The sequence below is a fragment of the Lobosporangium transversale genome (assembly GCF_002105155.1).
Source record: "Lobosporangium transversale strain NRRL 3116 chromosome Unknown BCR41scaffold_16, whole genome shotgun sequence".
Classification (NCBI taxonomy): Eukaryota; Fungi; Mortierellomycota; class Mortierellomycetes; order Mortierellales; family Mortierellaceae; genus Lobosporangium; species Lobosporangium transversale.
The window spans coordinates 647,084-666,515 of record NW_019028994.1 but is presented as its reverse complement, the minus strand read 5'-3'; the positions used below and the strand labels follow the sequence as shown (position 1 = coordinate 666,515).

General features: G+C 42.7%; 4 protein-coding genes across 4 annotated transcripts; 3 read left to right on the top strand and 1 right to left on the bottom strand.

The window, feature by feature from the left end:
* The first annotated feature begins 5,251 nt into the window (after window positions 1–5,251).
* On the top strand, window positions 5,252–6,631 carry BCR41DRAFT_50925 (hypothetical protein). The gene is made up of 3 exons (XM_022030885.1): window positions 5,252–5,806; window positions 5,899–6,241; window positions 6,518–6,631. The coding sequence occupies exons 1-2, from the start codon at window positions 5,441–5,443 to the stop codon at window positions 6,202–6,204; spliced, it is 672 nt and encodes a 223-aa protein (XP_021881965.1). The 5' UTR covers window positions 5,252–5,440; the 3' UTR covers window positions 6,205–6,241; window positions 6,518–6,631.
* On the top strand, window positions 5,941–7,150 carry BCR41DRAFT_50901 (hypothetical protein). Its single transcript, XM_022030884.1, has 3 exons — window positions 5,941–6,426; window positions 6,518–6,963; window positions 7,079–7,150. Exons 1-3 carry the CDS (start codon window positions 6,344–6,346, stop codon window positions 7,084–7,086), a joined length of 537 nt encoding a protein of 178 aa, XP_021881964.1. The 5' UTR covers window positions 5,941–6,343; the 3' UTR covers window positions 7,087–7,150.
* A 5,555-nt stretch (window positions 7,151–12,705) lies between these two features.
* BCR41DRAFT_386188 (hypothetical protein) lies at window positions 12,706–15,745 on the top strand. Its single transcript, XM_022027768.1, has 5 exons — window positions 12,706–13,207; window positions 13,382–13,574; window positions 13,724–14,109; window positions 14,251–14,302; window positions 14,439–15,745. The coding sequence occupies exons 1-5, from the start codon at window positions 12,905–12,907 to the stop codon at window positions 15,728–15,730; spliced, it is 2,226 nt and encodes a 741-aa protein (XP_021881963.1). The 5' UTR covers window positions 12,706–12,904; the 3' UTR covers window positions 15,731–15,745.
* A 309-nt stretch (window positions 15,746–16,054) lies between these two features.
* BCR41DRAFT_335948 (pyruvate kinase) lies at window positions 16,055–18,399 on the bottom strand. Its single transcript, XM_022022013.1, has 6 exons — window positions 18,157–18,399; window positions 17,914–17,981; window positions 17,174–17,761; window positions 16,887–17,066; window positions 16,313–16,766; window positions 16,055–16,195 (listed from the first exon to the last, which is right to left on the bottom strand). The coding sequence occupies exons 1-6, from the start codon at window positions 18,266–18,268 to the stop codon at window positions 16,059–16,061; spliced, it is 1,539 nt and encodes a 512-aa protein (XP_021881962.1). The 5' UTR covers window positions 18,269–18,399; the 3' UTR covers window positions 16,055–16,058.
* Between the last annotated feature and the right edge of the window lie 1,033 nt (window positions 18,400–19,432).

The window sequence follows — 19,432 nt, the reverse complement described above, 5'->3', positions numbered from 1 at the left end:
ACACCTCCAAGACATCAAAAAAGCCCGTACGCATACTGCAAGTGCTTTCTTATTTTCTACGATGGCTAATTACTAAACACCCTTTTGATTTTATTCTTTATTCTAGAAATGCCACCCTGCTTATTTACTTCTTTAGCAGCGAGGTCTACACGAAATAACATGCGCAAATCTACATTCACTGCACATGCTGTATTTGAATCGGTAGTCACTGATCGATTGACTTGCTCCTGTCATTGTTGTCAGCAGCGTTCCTCCTCTCAAAGCTTCTGTCTCCAAAGATATCTCTACTGATGAGACCTGATGATCATCAACTTGGCTGGGGGCTGCTTTGGAATTGTGTCCCATTGGTGATGCTGCCAGAATCTGTTTGGATGCCTCATATATGACCAACGGATGGGATCGCTCTTTTATTGCTCCTTGTTGCATCAGAAGCTTCCTGTTGACTGCGCTCAATCCAACTACACCTTGAATATACATGTTGCTAGCATTGAGAAATGTTTGCTTGGTGCTCCATTTCAGCCGACACTGATATTGATCGCCTTCCTTCACAATCTGCCACATCCGAACAGAGGCATCCTCAGATCCGGTGACCAGAAAGTAGCCTTCTTCAGATGTATTCCATACAAGCGTAGCAACACGTCTAACTTCCGATGGGATTACTAACAAGCACTCGCCTGTCTCTGCATCCCACACTCGCACTGTCCTATCGTCACTGCTTGAGGCAATGTGCTTCCCATCAGCCGAATAGGCCATCTCTCTGATCCTCTTGGTATGCCCTTCAAGAGTATACAAAACAACTCCCGTTTCTATATCCACCACATCGATTTGTTCATTCTCACAGGCACAAGCCATCCGTTGGCTACATGGTGAAGATAGCCCTATACCTCTATAATATTCAGATGTTGTATAACAAAGCTCACCCATTTCTGCGTTCCGTACAAGCAGCTCACTAAGGAAATGGCTGGGTTTAACCACTATTTTTCGACCGTCAGGCGTGTATTTGATAGAATAGCCATCCCTTTTTCCATCCTTCACTTCATAATGAAGGCCACCTGAATGAGCTATCCAGACTCTAAGGGTTCCCCATTCATCATATGAAGCAAGATGGTGGCCATCAGGTGAGAACACTACACGCTCTACAGCTTCACTGTGGCCCTGTAGAGTGTGGATGAGCTCTCCTGTTTGTGTGTTCCATATAGTCACACCTCCATTGCGATGACCAAAGGCAATTCGATGGTCAATAGGTGAGAAATCAAGGGTATAAACCTCATTGTATTGTCTGTCCTGCAGCTCCAAGGTATGGGCAACTTGGCCTGTTCGAGCATCCCAAAGGTAGACACGTGAAGAATGATGACAAGAAGCAAGCAACCGACCATCAGGTGAATACTTGATATCTTCTATGTATCCATTGGGAATTTGTAAAACATGGATGGACTGTCCTGTCCTTGCATCCCATATGCGCACTGTTTCATCACGACTACAGGAAGCTATTTGCTGTCCATCCGGTGAGCTCCTGACGTCATAGATCGACGCTGAATGGCCATGCGAATCATGATTAGATTGCTGTGACTGAGTATCCCAGAGGCGTAGGTGTAAAACAATTCTAAGACATCAGCCGTGATCGCCTTCTCTTCCTGCTCCGAGAATACAATATGTTTCTTGTTGATGTGGACTATGCCAGACAGCAAACTATGCCAGTAACGATATGAATAAAAGAAAAGAAAAGAACGTGTTATTATCATGATTGAAAAATGCTCGTCAAGAAAATAATAAGAAAATTGCAGCGTGGAAAACATACGCGATCTCATCTACATGCGTGTGGTCTAAGAGTGTTTATTTATTTCCTCAAATAATAGTGATTTGCCACTGCAAACCATTTTTTCCATTGACCCTTCATAGCCACTTTCTCGTACCATTCCCACGCCTTCTTTCATCGCCTTTGCCACTCCTTCCTCCTTATCCTTAAACCGTTTATTGGACAAATTTGTCCAATAACCTTATTTTTTTTCTACTTTACTTGTTTTTCTCGCTTTTTCATTAAGCCACCTCCCCCCAACACCCGGGTAAAAGTGAAAGAGCGCAAAAAATTACATAGACCGGTGTACTCAGATCAACTCGCAAATTAAGTGAATTCCAAACTTCATTTACCAATGAATGCTCCATCACAAATGACATTGAGTGTGGCCCGTGCTTATGAGGAAATGGAGGACAATGTCTTCGACATTACTTTGTCTTTTCCACGCCGCTGCAGAATACAAAACGAAGATATTGAAGAAGAGGAAGAAGACTTGGAGGATACCCCGACGCTCCAAGAAAAGACCTTAATATTCTAAAGGTCGTTGATGATTACAATTACCACATGGGAGAGGTCGATATTGCAGATCAACTGAGGTCCTATTATAACACCCAACAACCCTCACGACGCAACTGGCTGCCCCTCTTTTTCTGGTTGTTGGACACCTCAATCGTCAACTCCTATATTATTAGCCTAAAAACAGGCTCCACTCGCACACACTGGGAGTTCCGACGCAAGCTTGTCTAGGGTATCATCAATTCTGTTCATGAGAACACCAAAACTCGAAGCTCAAGTGTCAAGAAGACACAGCGTCAAAGAGTAACTAAACACTTCAAGTTACCTGAGTGCCGCTTTGAGAGTGATGGTCATTGGCAGGAATTGAGAGATGAAGAGCGTGCAATATGTGTATGGTGCTCCTGGGTCGCACGCCAAGAAGCAAAAGATAGTGGAGCCCCATCGCACGGGACGAACAAAACCCAAACATGGTGTGAAAAGTGCAACGTCCCTCTTTGTTTTAACAGCAATCGAAACTGATTTAAAGCCTTTCACACTCAAAAATAAAGTTCAACTTAAAAATTTTTCATGTTTTTACATAGGTTTAGTAGTCCAAAATAATTGGACAAATTTGTCCTACAAACCTTACGGTTTAAGGGATACCCTATTCTCTTTGTTTTTAGTATCAACGCTTTCTTCTTTTCTTCCCTCATCATCTCTCTTTCTGTTTTCTACCTATTCAATGCTTCGCAATATGCCAGACAATCTCTTCACTCTGTTTTGCCTTGTTGATGGGGAGTCAATCTCCAACGCGTTTTCTGTCGAGATTGAGCCTTCGATGCCCTCAAGAATGCCCTCAAGGCCAAGAAGGCCAACCGATTCCAAGATGTTGATGCTGATGAGCTCACCGTTTGGGGCGTTTCTCACCCTGTAATAGCGGCCAACAAGCATATTCCCGTTCTCTTAAGCGCGATTGATGCCCCAACAGAGCTTGATCCCACCGACGACATTTCTGATGTCTTTGATGAGAAGCCGCCCAAGAAAACAATCCACATCATTGTCCAGCGCCCTCCTCCACAAGGTAATGAGACGCGTCTTTTTCTTCGCGTTTGTTGATTGATCTTCGCCTGCATGAGCTTATTCAGATTAACTTTATTTTCTGTCTCTCTCTCCCCCTTATTTTGCTTTTAGTGGCGCAGGCACCAGGACCTTCTCGCTCATTAACTCCTGTTCCTGGCTACTCATCGGATGTCTCCCGTCCCAGTACACCGCTGTCTGGAATGCATCCATTTCTGTCCATTTGTGTCTGTACTTTTTTTTTTTTTTTTAAAAAACGTCCTAACATTGCCCTCCTCTCATGCACCACAGGTGAACTCCATGCTGACATCAAAACAATCACGGACAAGTTCTTTGCACCAGGATCGGATGTAGTCAAGTTCCTCGATGCGTTTGTTAAGGGCGAAGGACAGCTTCCAACCACAAACGGAACTATTCAAGGGCTGCCTAGAGCATGGCGTCGCGGTCTTGGAAAAGCCTCTCCTGAACGTCCGAGCTTACTCTTCATGGACTTGCCTGATCCTTCCATACTGATTCGACATCAAGGAATCTTACGGCTGGATCCATTCTCGAGCTTGTCAAAGAGAATAACCGATACAATATTCCTATCTTTGGGGTCTCTGGTAAGCAACATGGTAAATGGAGCTATTAGATATCAGCATAGGTCTCTGAAGCATGACATTAATTGTTCCCAACAACCTCTATTCCGTAGGCTGTGGTAAGACTCGCGCTGTGATCGAGCTCCTTTCTCAGCATTGGGGGTTCTACTTCAATGCTGATGACGACTGGGGCAGCGGCGATATGATGACACTTTTCAACACTGTGCGCAATCGTCTGAAGGAAGTCGAGGCAAGCTCTGCTATGGTGGATCTTGAGCTTAATAACCTCTTTGCGCGGAAGACGACACTCTTATTATTTCTATCTCGCCTTCTCATCTTCAAATACTGTATTCGGGCTCCTGGCAGCAGTGAAACATTCAACAGTGCACGGTGGGCTCTGCTGCAAGTATGTCCACATGTTTTGTTCAAGGACATGTTTAATGAGCTTTACATCAAAGTTGTTCAACTTCGAAATCACAGCATTCTCGACCTCTCTGATTATGTCCGCAATGTATATGAGGACACAAAGGACCGACTTATTCAGCGCGGATGTCTACCGAAGATCAAGGATGGTACCAGGCTTCTCGTCATCAACGATGAGGCACAGTTCCTTGGTGATCAGTTCATTGGTTCTTTCCAGTCAATGTCCTCCGAGGTTTCTCCGCGTCCAGTTCTCTCCCCAATTCTGCACGCCTTCCGAGACATTGGCCATGAGCAGCTCACGCTTGTTACATGTGGGACTGGACTCAGCATTGCAACACTTTTCTGGGTTCAGAGCTCTGGTTCTGGACTGAAGGACAACTCCACCGCTTTTGATTACATGGAGTTTCCTGGATGGAAATGCAAGGAGTCGATCAAGTCGTACATTTCGCGGGCGGAAAAGTGTCTGCCAGACGAAAAATCAAGGCTGGCTTTATCTGAATACCTTCCTCAGGACGCGGTGGACATGTTGTTCGAAAAGTTTGCAGGCCGATTTCGTCCAGCCATAACAGCAATTGGTATGTTAACGTGAGATGGCCACGAAGAAAGAAGATTTGATAAGATGATCTCGAGTTGATGCACAAATGCTTACAACTTTTGGCTTTAATGTTTCTTCCTTTATAGAGAGAATTATTGAATGCAATGACCCTGGTTCATGGAAGATGACTATCCAGGATGCAGAGGGCAGACTGGTGTCATGGGCGAATCGACACATCAAAGGCAACATTTGTTACGAGATCTCGCGCCTTTCAGACAAGTACAACAGATACAAGGATAAGCTCGTGGAGTCTATCGACAGCATGCTTGGACTCCTAATGTACCAGCGTTGCATGTTTGGAAATCATGACCTTATCCTCAAAGAGGTAGACCCTTCTTTGGTCGAACATGCGTTTGGCCGGATCAAGATTATTCGAGGTCGGGCCGTTACCGTTATTGACGAGCCCTTCGTTTCCAAGGCTGTTGAGAATTATTTCGCAGCCATTGATCCCTACTTTGCAAGAGAGGTTCAAAACGTATGATCAAGGCGACACCTATTGAGCAAGGATGTGTGTTTGAGCGGTTTATGATGAAGGTTTTCAGTGAGACGTTCAACAGAGGACCTCTAGCAGAGTGGCCGCATAGCCCCAAAATTTCTAAGATGTGTCCGGCTCTTGTCGGCAACGTGGAGATTGTTGGCTGGAAAGAGCCTGGACTCGAGCAAGGTACGACACATGCGATGATGTCGATGGGGGAGTTTATGGACGCTCATGTCAACAACAATTCAAAACGCAACAGCGTGCCTGTTGCGCCATTTTTCTTCCCCAAGCCGAAGCCATCGGGACCAGACCTCGTTTTTTTCATCCGTGTTGACAATGAAAGAATTTTTCCAGTCTTTGTCCAGGTGAGTACTTCAAGGCAAAATCTTTTGGTATTTGAACAAATCTCTTTCGCACATTCTTCTTATCTCAACCGTCTTCATCTTTATTGTTTTAGATGAAGCTGCATCAGGGGTCGTCGAATTTCTCAGAGGCTGATTGGAACGATGCACTCAGTACGGTCTCGGCTCCCAAGATTGAATGTCACGCTGAGAACTTTCGCGAGTACTGCCCTGAAAATGTCTACATCAACATGATCATTGCTTATCCTACAAAGTGGACAGACAAACTGCCAGCATCCTCAGAGCTTCCAAAGGATGCTAGCGGTGTGCAACAAGTGGTGATCAATATTAGCGATGACAACTTTGGTAACGTCTTCCCCAAGGAGCATGTAGAGTTTATTGATCGACTCAAGAATGCATGAAAACGTTCGGCTGATGACAGCGACAGCAATGGTGAAGGTGAGTGCTCCAAGAAGCTGAGGAGTTAAAGACTCTCTTTCTGTAGTGGACTTGAATAAAGGTGTTTGTACTAGGCTTCAATAGGGAAAGCTGTTTCTATTCATGCAAAGAAAGCGAATGGTTAAATTCCTTTCCGTCATCTTTTTGTCTCTACACTTCTCTCCTCGAGGCGAAAGGTTTGCAAAGCAAGTAATACAATAAAATATATTAATGAAGCATGCCTTCCAATATTCTTTCTACTTGTGCTATAACAACGGTCTGATTGATTTTTCTTAGCTGCTTGTTCGCTTTATCTGCGAGGCCCCTCAATTCTCGGTCGACTTTGACACTCACTGGCCGGGTTTCCTTCTCTTCCATGACGTCGACAAGGCGCTGCAAATTATTGCGAATGCCACGATCGCTTTCTGTATCATCGCTATCGTCACCCTTATCTCGCCTAACCATCGCAAGACGCTCTTCAACCTCAGATCTCAAGAGCTCTCCACAATTATTGAACAATTTCTTGAAGACAAATGCTGCAACTTTAAGCCCTGACCATCCATGCGTCGACGCCTTGAATGTCCAAAGGTCCGCCAAGGTCACTGGTTTGGCGTTAAACATAAGAAAGCGCGGGTGGACTGCTGCATGTTTGCCATATGTGATAATGTCGTCAAAGTTGGTCCGTGTCTGGCGTACAACGTTGTTGCGCATGTCCTTTCCAGCACCCTTCTTGAACCACAAGCGTGAGTTGCAATGAGAACGAAAGAAGGAATTGTGTGGGCCTACAATTACCTTTCCAGTCGTAAGCACCACTGCTAACGTCGAGAGAGCGTTCCAAAGCACGCTCCCTATCATCAGTTGATTAGTGTCACCAAACTTCTGATTGACGATCTTGAATGGCTTAGTATCCGGAAATGCGACGTCTGTGCACCATATAGACACATATAGCGTATACGATGATTTAGAATACTACTCACGTGGCATAGACGATATCTTATACGTGTAGTCCTAATACATCGATTAGTCGCTTCTTGCCTCGCTCGAGCCACTGCTCAACAAACTGATCGTACAGTGTGACACGTTTGATCTTGGTGTTGGTGCTTCCTTGATCTGGAACTACTATTCGTGGGAGTACTTCTAGTGACATCGATAGCATGAATGGGTTCTTTACGAGGTCTTGTAGACTAGGGACCTGGCTGAATGCACGCCGGTAGTCACCCACATGCCACAGTGGATCCATGGCATCGACATATTGCTTGATATAGTCATCGATCTGAGCCTCAGAGAATGGCATGATCACAGCCTCTTCAAACAATCCAGCATCTGCTTGATGATTGCGGTCCATAGGTTGGAACCGATCTCGATAGTCCAATCCAAGGTACTCGCTGCGGCAGCTGATCACCATCTGAGCCATCCACTCTCCAGACTTATTCAGTTGGTTGGAGACATACAGATTGGTGGTCTGCATGCCCTCATCATATCCATCACAAATCAAAACAAATGACCGACTCTTCTTCAGCTCTTTGATTTCGGGCTCCGTGAAATCGTAGTGTCGCAGTTGCTTTGCAACTAGATCCTTCTCTGGCTTGTCGATGGCTGGGAGATTGATAAACAGCGGAATCCGACCATATCTATTTTGATATGTCTCCCAGAGTGTACGCTCCAGAGTGCGATTGAATGTGGACTTGCCTGCTCCTGAATCTCCTTGGACAAGTAGCACTTTCTGATCGCTATCCAGGAACTCTTTTACCTTGTCCATCAGCAAGAATAGCTTGTCATCGCTTGCTTGAGGACTTGCTTTAGCATGCTGTTTGATGTAGAACCCTTGGTTGTTTCCAATCTCCATCCGCTGTCTCTTTAGTCGCCGTAGACTGTCCTCAACACCAGGTCTATTCTGTGCAAGGTCAAGCAAATGTGAAGATGTAGATGGAGAGTGTGTGATGATGAAATGATGCTGGGTTATTGGCCCTTGTAGACATTTCCTATATAGCTCTTGTCTCTTGAGGTCTCCATATTTCTCTAGTTCATTCAAGAGAGTGTCTGCAGCTGGAAAGAGAAGGATAGGGATATGTGTATGGAGTGAGTAGATAAATCACCATTTACTGAGCACTGCCAACATCCAAACATATCCACAGAAAAAGAGGGAGCAATATGTACCTTTTAGACCATCTGGTGATAATGAGGATAGTTCCCTAAGGATACTTATGATCCACTGCTTGATATGTGCATGGTTATCCCACTCTTGGTCACTCTTGTATATCTCTCCTAGGAGTGTGATGGCATCCTGTCGAGTATCCATGGTCCACTGTGTATCAGCTGCAATCTGTCCTAGTCTCTGACATAGTCCCCATTGGAATGCTGCATCATTTCGACAGGATGCTTCACACACAAGAGTCTTGAACTGGGTGAACTCGCCTCTCTGGAGCAGTGCATCAGCTCCACGCAGTGCTGGATACCATGCTGACTTGTGACTAAAGCTAAGTCCTCCTTCCATACACTGTTTGAATGTCGATCCACTCTCACAGAGTGAGTTGTATTTTCATATATTCCTAAGCTCATGTAAATAGCTTCTGTCACAGAAGGAAGCTTTTTCTGGATACTGCTTATCTCATCCATGAAGGCACTCAGATCTAAGTCTTTGGTTGCACTCACTACTCCAAACACTCCTCGGATCACTGCTGATGTCCGTCGAAGCATGGCTTGCATTGTTGATTCATCATTTGGAATATACTGCAAGGCTTGGAAGGCATAAGCTGCTTGGTAGAATAGTTGAGGATCTGAACTGTCTTTTAGTCCTTGGAGGAATGCAGCAAGTGGTTCATGGAGTTGTTCTTGCTTCAGACCTTTGACTTGGTTGTTGACCATGGCATCGAGGACATGTGAAACCGTAACAGACAGGCAATAGAGATGGTCTCCAGATTGACTATGCGTGCCTCGTAAGCGATAATTGAGGGTGTTGAGGATTGTGACAAGGTCATCGGAGTCAAGGTGTCCAGGAGGAGCACACTGCATCAGTTGAGCCAATCCTTGTAACAGATGAGTATCCAGCATAATGTTCTGGCTGATTCCATTGATCAAAGCCATGAGTAGTGTTCTGAATTGTGCTTGATCAAGGACTGGGGAGAGAGCCACAACTTCAGCTACAGATGCCTCGGCTTTGATGTCATCGCTGATGAACAACTCAATCACATCTGAAGCCAGTTTACACAGTCGTTCATGTTCATCTTGATCGTTCAATATGGCCTGTCGCCACTCCTTCTCGTGATCATTGAGACCATTTGTTTGGATAGGAGTAAGTGATAACAGAGATAGACAATATACAAGCTGGTGGATGTCATTCAGCTGAGTACCAGCATCTGGTAAGCTGTACTTGATGGCTGTTGGAGGCTCATTGTGATTGAATATGTCCTTTGAAATAGCTGCAATGGTCTGTGCTGGTGCTGTTTTCACCATTCTGTTTGATATGCTGCTATTGGTTCCACTACTTTCTTGTTTGGTGCCGTTGTTGCTATTACCACCCTTGTTATTGTCACTAGCATTCTTGCCATGGTTACTGCTTTCTTGGATGTATCCCCATTTCTCAGCTTTCTTGCTGCGCCCTTGAGCAACATCCAAATGACCTAGCTGTTCAAATAAGCGTGCAAGCTCATGGTAGGCTGAGGCAATACCTTGGCGCAATTCCATATCTTCACCCGAAGCTGCAGAGGTTGAAGGCATTGAGGCAAGGGACCTCCTTGCAGACTTCTGGACTCGAGACAATACAGAATCAGCATCGAGACACAGCTCCATCACTATGTCGTTATCGTCGTCTATAATGTGAGTACCCTGCATGTAGAAATCGAAGAGTCTCAGAGCCTGCGCTGGCGTGAGTACACTTCGTGAAGGAGTATTCATGGAGTCAAACATGGTTTATCGGTTCTTTTTCTCCTCTGGGTTGTAGTCTATTAACTTTGGATATAGAAAATGGGGTTTAATTCACAATACTTTTTGTTGGTATGTGAATCAATGTTTTTTGTAGGTTCCAGAGGTGAATGTGTGTCCCTTACTCCAAAGATTCGACCATGGGTAAAAAAAAAGTGACATTGTAAGGAAGAGGAAAGGGGAAAAAAGAAGAAAAGTAAGCATGGATGCATACATGTACAGTACATTCAGGATCGATATGCTCTGTTCCCCCCTTTAAGAGATATCCTTAACAACTCTTCCAGCGTCTCTCTGACGCTCGGAACTTTTTATTTGTCATTATCGTTTCATACCGTTGCTTCACTGCAGGTTCAAACACCTTTTGGATCCTTTTTTACTTTTACATCTTATGCACTATAACCAGTAAAAAGAGTGTGTGCATGTTATATTTTTTTTATTTATTCTTTTTTTTTTTCCCTTCAGCAGTCTGCTCGCTTGTAACTCTTTTCGAGAAGGGGATGAAGGGCTTCTAGAAAGAGAATAATCTATATGCATGATTATGGATGGGTTGCCAGGACAATAGACTGAAATGAGATCAATAATGTCTAGGAAGAGTACATACACAAACCTTGCACTTGGTCAATGAAATATTACTCTGTTAACATTGTCGGAACTAGGTTTTTTCTACAGATTAATTAACTATATTACTATAGTGTAGTTTGACCGCTCATCAACTCGAGCTACGTTGACGTGTCCTCTTTGACTGAGTCATTCACCATTTAGGCTTTTTTTTAATTCGATAGTTCTAAAACTACCACAAGTATAGGGTATACCGATATTAGCAATTGTTAAAGCATGAAAGGTTTATTAACTAACTGCTTTTTTTTTTTTTTTTTTTTTTTTTTTTTACAGCTTGAAAACTAATACTCGGAAAAGGCCTGTAAGATGTGTTTGTAGTTGTAGAATCTTTTTTTACTAATGTTTTTTACTAAACTCTTGAACCAATAGAGCAGTGAGAATTTCAACCTACTAGTTTCGTTGGCAAAGTAAGAAGGGGGGCGAGGGGGGGTAGAAATGGGATAGGAATAAACCTGAGCTGACGGTCTAGTGGTAAATAGCTTATTAGCATTAGACGGATTTTTTTTTTTTTATTTTTTATTTTTATTTTTTTTTAGCTGTCATGGCCATAAGCTAAGGCATACATATTCTACTGAGCCACCTTTCATTTAGACAGCAGACAATACCACTCAGAAGTAACAGGCGGATTGTCTGCTTTACAAGTATTTCGTTCAGATCATTGTTTGTGGCGTATGAGGGTTAGGTTTGGGGATACATGCAAAAGCCTAGTGAAGGCCCTGTACTTGAGCCCTTGCAGAGTTGTTGTTACGCCACGTTCCTCTTATCGAGTGGGAAAGATCAAAAAGGATGGGACAAGGAAGCTGGGGCCAATTGAATGAATCCGTTCTATAAACTGTTATAATATGCTGGACCTGAGGTAACACTGAATTGCCCAGCATGCTGAGACAGGGACAGGCTATGAACCAGATACACAGATACTGAGCCGATATTTGAATAGCAAATGTACTGTACATGTATACTATATTCATTACGATCAAACCAACGGTTTCAGTATTGGAAGGTAAATGGCGTATCAAAAAAGGTGGGCTGTTAGGCTCAACTCTAAAACAGTCCTTCAGTAATCCATGTACACATGGTAAATGCCCTCGCCCTCGCCCCCATCACCATCCCATCAGTCTATATACATGTATATTCTTTTTCTTTCCTTTTTCTTTTTTTTTTTTCCTTTTTCTTTTTTTTCCCTTTAATAAATAGTAGGACCCCATCTTGATAGGCGCCATCTTGATAGGATAATTGATGATATAGATATAGTTATTGTCTTGCACAGTAAAGTCTATGATAAATGATCTTCTTTGACTGATTAAATAAGGAGACTTTTTTTTTTTTTTTGCTATTGAAGATTGGACAATTCTCAGCATTGTGTTTTCTTCTCAATTGAGAGCCCATTACACGTTGCACGAGGGGCAAGTGTTGCAAATGATTTAGGGCCATTTGAACAGCGCCACGCCATGCATCCCGTTAATCATTTCCAAACATCAAACTGTGGAACCAACCATTCCATGCATTGAAAAGGTTCACAAAAAAGAAAGAGTAGGACTGCGGAGCAAAAAAGATGTTGTGATATATACTTTATGAGCCAGGTTGGATCCTTGAAATATGGAATAATGTCAAAAAAAAAAAAAAGAAAGGAAAAAAGGGAAGGAATGTATACGGGATATAATATGCACAGACATAGCCTATTGTGCTTTTAGCGGCTTTGTCAAATAGCAGTTTGGTCCATCTTCTTTGCAATGCGAGGCGAAAGTTTTAGACCCACTAGACTATCCCTTTTATGTTCTCGTTACTCATTACTGCACATGGTGGATGTATTTTAATTTTTTTTTTTTTTTTTTTTCTTTGTTTCGTAAGGCTAAAAATAGTCCCAAATTTGGACAAGACTCAAATTAAAATGTCCCAAAAGCCAAAGCAATAGGCGAGTTTACTACAGCCCTCATCTTACCGGAACCCTATTCTCAATGGGAGATCAAATCAAACCATACAAGCACAAACGCAGGCACAGGGTTTTTTTCTTCTTTTTCTTTTTTCTTTCTTTCTTTCTTTCTTGTTGTCTTTTAACTCATCCTTCCTTCCTTTCTCTTCGTCCCATCCTCATCCTCACTCTCACCCCTCCCCACCTTTCTCCTCCCCCCATCATATAATGAAAAAATGACGGCCCAATTCAGTTTCAACAACAGCTGGTCCACCTCTATGACCCGTACCTCTCGCAAGAAACTCTGGGCAATCTTTTGTGCACTCTGTGTCTTCTTCAGCTTATCTCTTTTCCATCTCCACAGTCCATTCTTCAGACAAAGTTCGTCAACAGCCGACAGCGTCTCTAACAAATGCACGGTCCCAGATGAACAACTTGCGGCCAAAAAGAAACTTGTTGGCAAGAATTGGATCGTAGTAACCACCATTAACCCACCAACAGATGCCATGAATCTTTTATGCAATCTCAAGGAGTGGAACGTGAGTAAAAAAAAAAAAAAAAAAAAAAAAAAAAAAAGAAAGAAAGAAAGAAAAAGAGGGCTGATGAGACGTTGCTTATGCATATTAAATAAAAGAGAGACAGGGGTCTTTTTTTTTTTTGATTTTCTTACAAAACACTAAAATACCCAAAAACCACTGTCATTTGTTGTGTAGGTGGTCGTTGTGGCAGATACGAAATCACCCAAAGAATGGGAATGCGGTTCCTGTGTGTACCTGACAGTCGAAGACCAACAATGTCTAAAATTCGGTATTACAGAGGTGATTCCCTACAGAGCATACACTCGCAAGAACATTGGCTATCTCTGGGCTATTCAACAAGGTGCCACTACAATTTTTGATACTGATGGTAAGGAGAACAATAACAATGATAATAACAAAAATAATGCACTTTGAGAGGTACAACAACGCACATTGACTGAGTTGTAAAAAAAATAAAATAAATAAATTAAGATTTAAACCTCTAAAATACATTCTTATTTATTCTTATCATCCTAGACGACAATCTTCCAAATACCAACATCACATTCGAATCACCCACTGAGAGTGTCATCACCTATCGCACGGACAAACCTGAAGAGAGAAGCGTCAATGTCTATTCACATTTCGGCAGACCCGATGTTTGGCCACGGGGCTTCCCTTTGAATGAAATTGACATTGAACGACCTGTATCATATCTTCCATCCTATGCTTCCCTCCCTGAGAAGGAGAGGAAATTGGTGGGACCCCCTGTGATGATTCAACAAGGCTTGGCTGATTTGGACCCTGATGTTGATGCCATCTTCCGTTTGACTCAAGGACAGGAGTTGAAGAAGATCAAGTTCTGTAAAAAATCACCCTCCATTCGGTTGTCCCCAGGATCGTTCTGTCCCTTTAATTCCCAGGTAAAAAAAAAAAAAAAAAAAAAAAAAAAATCCGGCACAAGCACTGCAATTCACTATCATAATCATAATCAAACAATCAGATAATCAAACAATTACAATCAAACAATCGTCGTTAAAACGTTCATCTTTCTTTCTATTTAGAACACTTTGTTCAGTTACGATGCATTCTGGGGATTGTTACTGCCAATCACAGGTATGAGAAAGAAGCATTCATAAAAGACTAATTTTTTTTTTTTTTTTTTTTTTTTTTATTCTTTTTACGGTACACAATATAATATGCTCATTGATTAAGGATGTCTTTTTTTTATCTTTTTCTTTTTTGATTCCAGTCTCCTTCCGAGTTTGTGATATCTGGCGCGGCTATTGGGTCCAACGGTTACTTTGGGACATTAATGGCTCCTTGGGCTTCACCAAGCCCACGGTTGATCAGATTCGAAACGCTCACAACTATCTGGCTGATTATGAGGACGAACTCCAACTCTATTCAGAGGCCTCAAAGCTCGTCGAATTCCTCGCCAACTGGTCATCTCCCTCCACCAACCTCGGAACTCGTATTGTTGACCTCATGAAAGCCATGGCAAAGGAGAAATTCATTGGAGAGGGAGATGTGGATCTTTCAGAACGATGGGTCAGAGATCTTCAAAACGTAGGATATAACTTCCCGGATGTGACCCTTTACAACCGTCAGGCTGTCCGGAATTCTATCACTGCCATCCAAAAGCCCATTGTTTCAACCGATTCTCATCGACTTTCTTTTGAGGCCCTTAATCAATGTAAAGCAGACACAACAGATCCGTCCATGGCCAAGATTCAAATCGTCAAGGACAAACCGCGAACAGTGGATATTTTCAATGACGTACTTCTGGTCGTCAACTTTAACTGGCCGCTCTACGATGCAATTGAGCCGTATCTCTCGATCTACAAGCCTCACTTCCCTAATATTGTCATGTATGGTCCAGACGTCCCTGAACATCTCCAAGGAGTCGTCAGGTCTGTTTCACATAATGAAGGAAACATTGGATATAAATCTCTGGTGATGGCGATGGAGGAATTCCCCAATTACTCGGGCTATCTTTATACAAACGATGATACCCTTCTAAACGTCCATCAGCTTGCCACATATGATCTGGACAAAGTATGGAAGCATGTCCCCATCTTGTCAGAAGATCTTCGTGACCGATCCAAACCACCACCATACTCCTGGCACTGGGAGAGGCCAGGAACAACCGACATGTGGAATGATCCTACCTCTTTTACGGATATTCAGAGAGAGCGGATAGCTAAGTTCACTGGAATCCCTGGACCAGCCGATATCAGAGCCTTCTGTGATGCAGTCTATGTTCCTGGAAGGATTTCCTTGGAGGTCAAGGATGTCCTTACGCGCTTCCTTAAGCATGATGTCTTTTTGGAGCTTGGAGTAGGGTTGGCGCTCATTGCTGTAGAGCCAACAGAGAATTGGGTGGACTGGAAGGAGTCTTATCTGTGGTATGGAGGTGAGCGAGAGCTATGGCGTGATTACATGCAGCCTGGCGTGGGTATTGTACACCCTGTCAAGCTCTTGAAAGATCGAAAGGCTCGTGACGATATCATCACTTGGATGGAATCTGTTGAAGTAGTGTAAAAAAAAAAAAAAAAAAAAAAAAACTCTTTCGAATAAGGGGCAGAAGAATATCAGTGCCTTCTTCCCCAAGCACCTTTTAATCATTGACATTGTAAATGTTTTCTGAACCATATATTACTTATACACATATACACTATATACTTTTATAAAATCTTGTTTTCCTCATAGAATCAATTAAGCACTCTTACACCATTAATAAAAAGAAAAAAAATAAGAAAGTAAAAAATAGAGAAAAAAATACTAATAAAAAAAAAAAAAAACAAAAGCAATAATGTTTTATTACCTATCTTTTTTTTTTTTTTTTTTTTTTTATATATAAATAATCTATCTATTCGGCATGGAGGACACGAAGAGTGTTTGTGTTGCCAAGACCTCCCTTCCAACCTTGGATCATGACTATCACGTCACCCTTCTTTAGAAGGCCGTCCTCTATAGCCTTCCTCATGCCGTACTTGAGACGAGCATCTGTCATTGAAAGAAAAAGGTATGAGAATTCCAAGACTTGTGAGAACCGCTTATTGACTTTTGAAATAAAAAAATAAAAAAATAAAAAAAATAAAAAATAAAAAATAAAAAACTTACCGACATCCTCCTGCCAATCAGCACCTCGTTTGATTTCATAAAAGTATGGGTAGCAGCCTCGGTGAAGATGAACCTGTCTGGCGGTGGATGCATAGCGTGTCAAGACAATGATCGGGCACTTTGGCCTGTATTTGCTTACCAATCGGGCGGTCGTACCACTCGTTGTCAAGACAATAATGGCTCCTGCTGCTTGTTCCTGTGCTGCAGACACTGCAGATGAAGCCACAGTCTCGGTCGTCTCAGTAGGACGGGGGGTCAAGTCTCGGATCTCATTGAACAAGGGAGGATAGCAGATAGCGGACTCTGCTAAGAGACATGTTTCATGCATCGTACGGACAGCTTCAAGAGGATAGGATCCTTTGGCAGTCTCTCCTGATAACATTACACAATCCGCTCCATCTAAAATCGCATTTGCAACGTCAGACACTTCTGCACGAGTAGGTCTAGGATTGTACTTTTTTTTTTTTTTTTTTTTTTTTAAAAAAAAAAAGAAAAAGAAAAAGTCAGGCCAAGGATTTTTTTTAAAAAAAAAACTTGAAGCAGGCCTTTAACATTCTTGTATTAAACAACTTACGGTCATGGATTCAAGCATCTGTGTGGCACAGATGACAGGCTTGCCTGCAATGCTACACTTTGCAATCATCATCTTCTGGGCCAAAAAGACAGTCGAGCAAGGAATCTCAATACCCAAGTCACCACGGGCCACCATCACTCCATCAGTCTCTGCCAAAATGCTATCAAAGTTTTGGACGCCCTTTTTTTTTTTTTAAAGAGTCCATTGCGTTATTAATCATGTCCTTCCTACTCCTCCTCATCTTCATCATCAATGCCTTCTTCTTCTTCTTCTTTCTTTAATTTTACCTGATGGTTCTCAATCTTCGAGATGATCTTGATATGTTTTCCAGCATCACCAAGGACACGACGAATCTCTCGTACATCCTCACCACTTCGAATAAACGAAGCAAAGATCATGTCCACATCATGCTCAATACCGAACTGTAAATCCTTTTTATCCTTTTCTGAAAGGGCAGGCAAGTCCACATTGGTCTTGGGCAGGTTCACTCCCTTTCTGGAGGAAAGTTTCCCATTGTTTAAAGCCACGACCTTGATATCGGTCTCTGATAAGATCTCGAGGACCTTGAAGGACATGACTCCATCATCAATAAAGATCACCTTCCCGGGTGACATCACCTTGGGAAGGTTCTTGTAATCGATATAGAGGACCTGGTCGTTACCGGATTCTGCATATTCATCCTTTGTGCTGAAAATCATTTCATGCCCTGCCACAAACGGTACATCGCTTCCATCACCACCCATCACACCCGTACGGATCTCGGGTCCCTTGGTATCAAGAGCAATAGCGACTGGTTTGCCTGGAGTTTCGGCACAGCTCTTGCGGGTATTATCGATGACTGACTTGTGGTACTCGTATGAACCATGACTGAAGTTCTTGAAGGAGGGGAGCGGAAGATTCCAATCCAACGTTTAAAAAAAAGTAAATTATATGCATAGACCACATGTAGACATTCAAACCTCAAAAGCAAAAAGAAAACCTAATTGATGATTAAAAAAAAAAAAAAAAAAAAAAAGAGGGTCCATACCATGCGCACGATGTTCATGCCCTCCTTTCGCAATGCTGTGATCATTTCGACCGAGTTTGTCTTTGGGCCTAGGGGAATAAGATAAAAAAAAGAAAGCAAAAAATAAAAGTATTTGTCAACAAGGATGGTTCTTTTCTTTTTCTTTTTCTTTTTTCTTTTATTTTTTGTCTAATTGATAACATCTTTTTAAATAATGCGATGTCAGCAATCAAATAACGGAATTGTAAGAAAGAATAAAAGTACCGATGGTGCAGATGATAGAGGACCGACGAACGCCCGTGGGTTCTGTGTCAATTGACAACCCTGAAACCCACTCCAGGTTGTTCTTGATTGCTTCGTCGCTGAAGTAGACCATGGTTGTTGAACAAAAAGAAAAAAAAAAGAAACCTCAAATATGTGAATAAGAAACCAAAGGAGAAAGAGACCAAGTGGAGGAAAAGGAAGAACGAATGAAGAAAAGGAATGAAGCGAATGCCGAAAGAAAAGAAAAAAAAAAAAAAAAAGAATAGATAAGAAATACAAGAGATTCTTTTTTTTTTTTTTTCCCACAGAAGAGCACTGATCATTTTTTTCTTTTTTGCTTATCATGTTCAGCCCTCAGTTTCAAAGATGCTAAAAAGATCTTTGATTTCAGTATCAAGACTCGGACTAAGACTAAGGACTGAGGACTAAGGACTAAAGGAGAAAATTCCCCGCATGCGGGAAAAAAGATTTTTTATTCCCCCTCTTCCTCCACATTCCTCTCTCTCCTCCCGACAAATACATAGCGTAAACTACATTTGCTCAAGACGCGTCTAGTATGTCTCCTCTGCAAGTAGTTCCTGTACAAGACCATCCACAAACAATTGGTCTGTACACTTCATCTCTACCTCAACCGTCCTTGATCCCTCTTCTGCTCCTGCTTCTCCTTCCTCTCCCACCTTCTCTCCACCCTCCTTCCGGACCTTGATCAACCCCGCAACCTGGTACCCTTGCCAACTCCGTCCGAAAAAGCTGGCAGCTCCATCTACTACCTCAACCACATGTGTATGTGTCACATCCCTCGTGATCTTCTCTACCGCATCCCAGAACTGTGAATCTTGACCATTCGTGCTCTGTGCTAATTGTACTGTCGCTGATCCTGTTGCCGAGAATGACTCCAGTTGCTCCGTCAATACCTTTGAAAACTCTGCTCCAGTCAATCTAGGGATTGCCAACATAAAAGTCGATGGAGGCACATCAAAGCTAAATTCAATCGACTCTCCATGTCCATTGACCTCATAGAACAGTGTACCCATCACTTTGAGCTCATAGCGGATGCGGCCCAACACCACTAGTTCGAGTGACAGCTCTGCTTTGCTCTGGGGATCAACCAAAGACGAAATCATAACACTCTCTTGATCCGCATACGTTCCTCCAAGACGTACATCAAACGAATCCGCAAACACTACACGCGCTGATGTTATAGATTCTGTCAAGTTGCGGTTATGCATCTGAAAGTGAACAGAGATCATCGGGTCAGACGTAGTGTCGCTTCCTG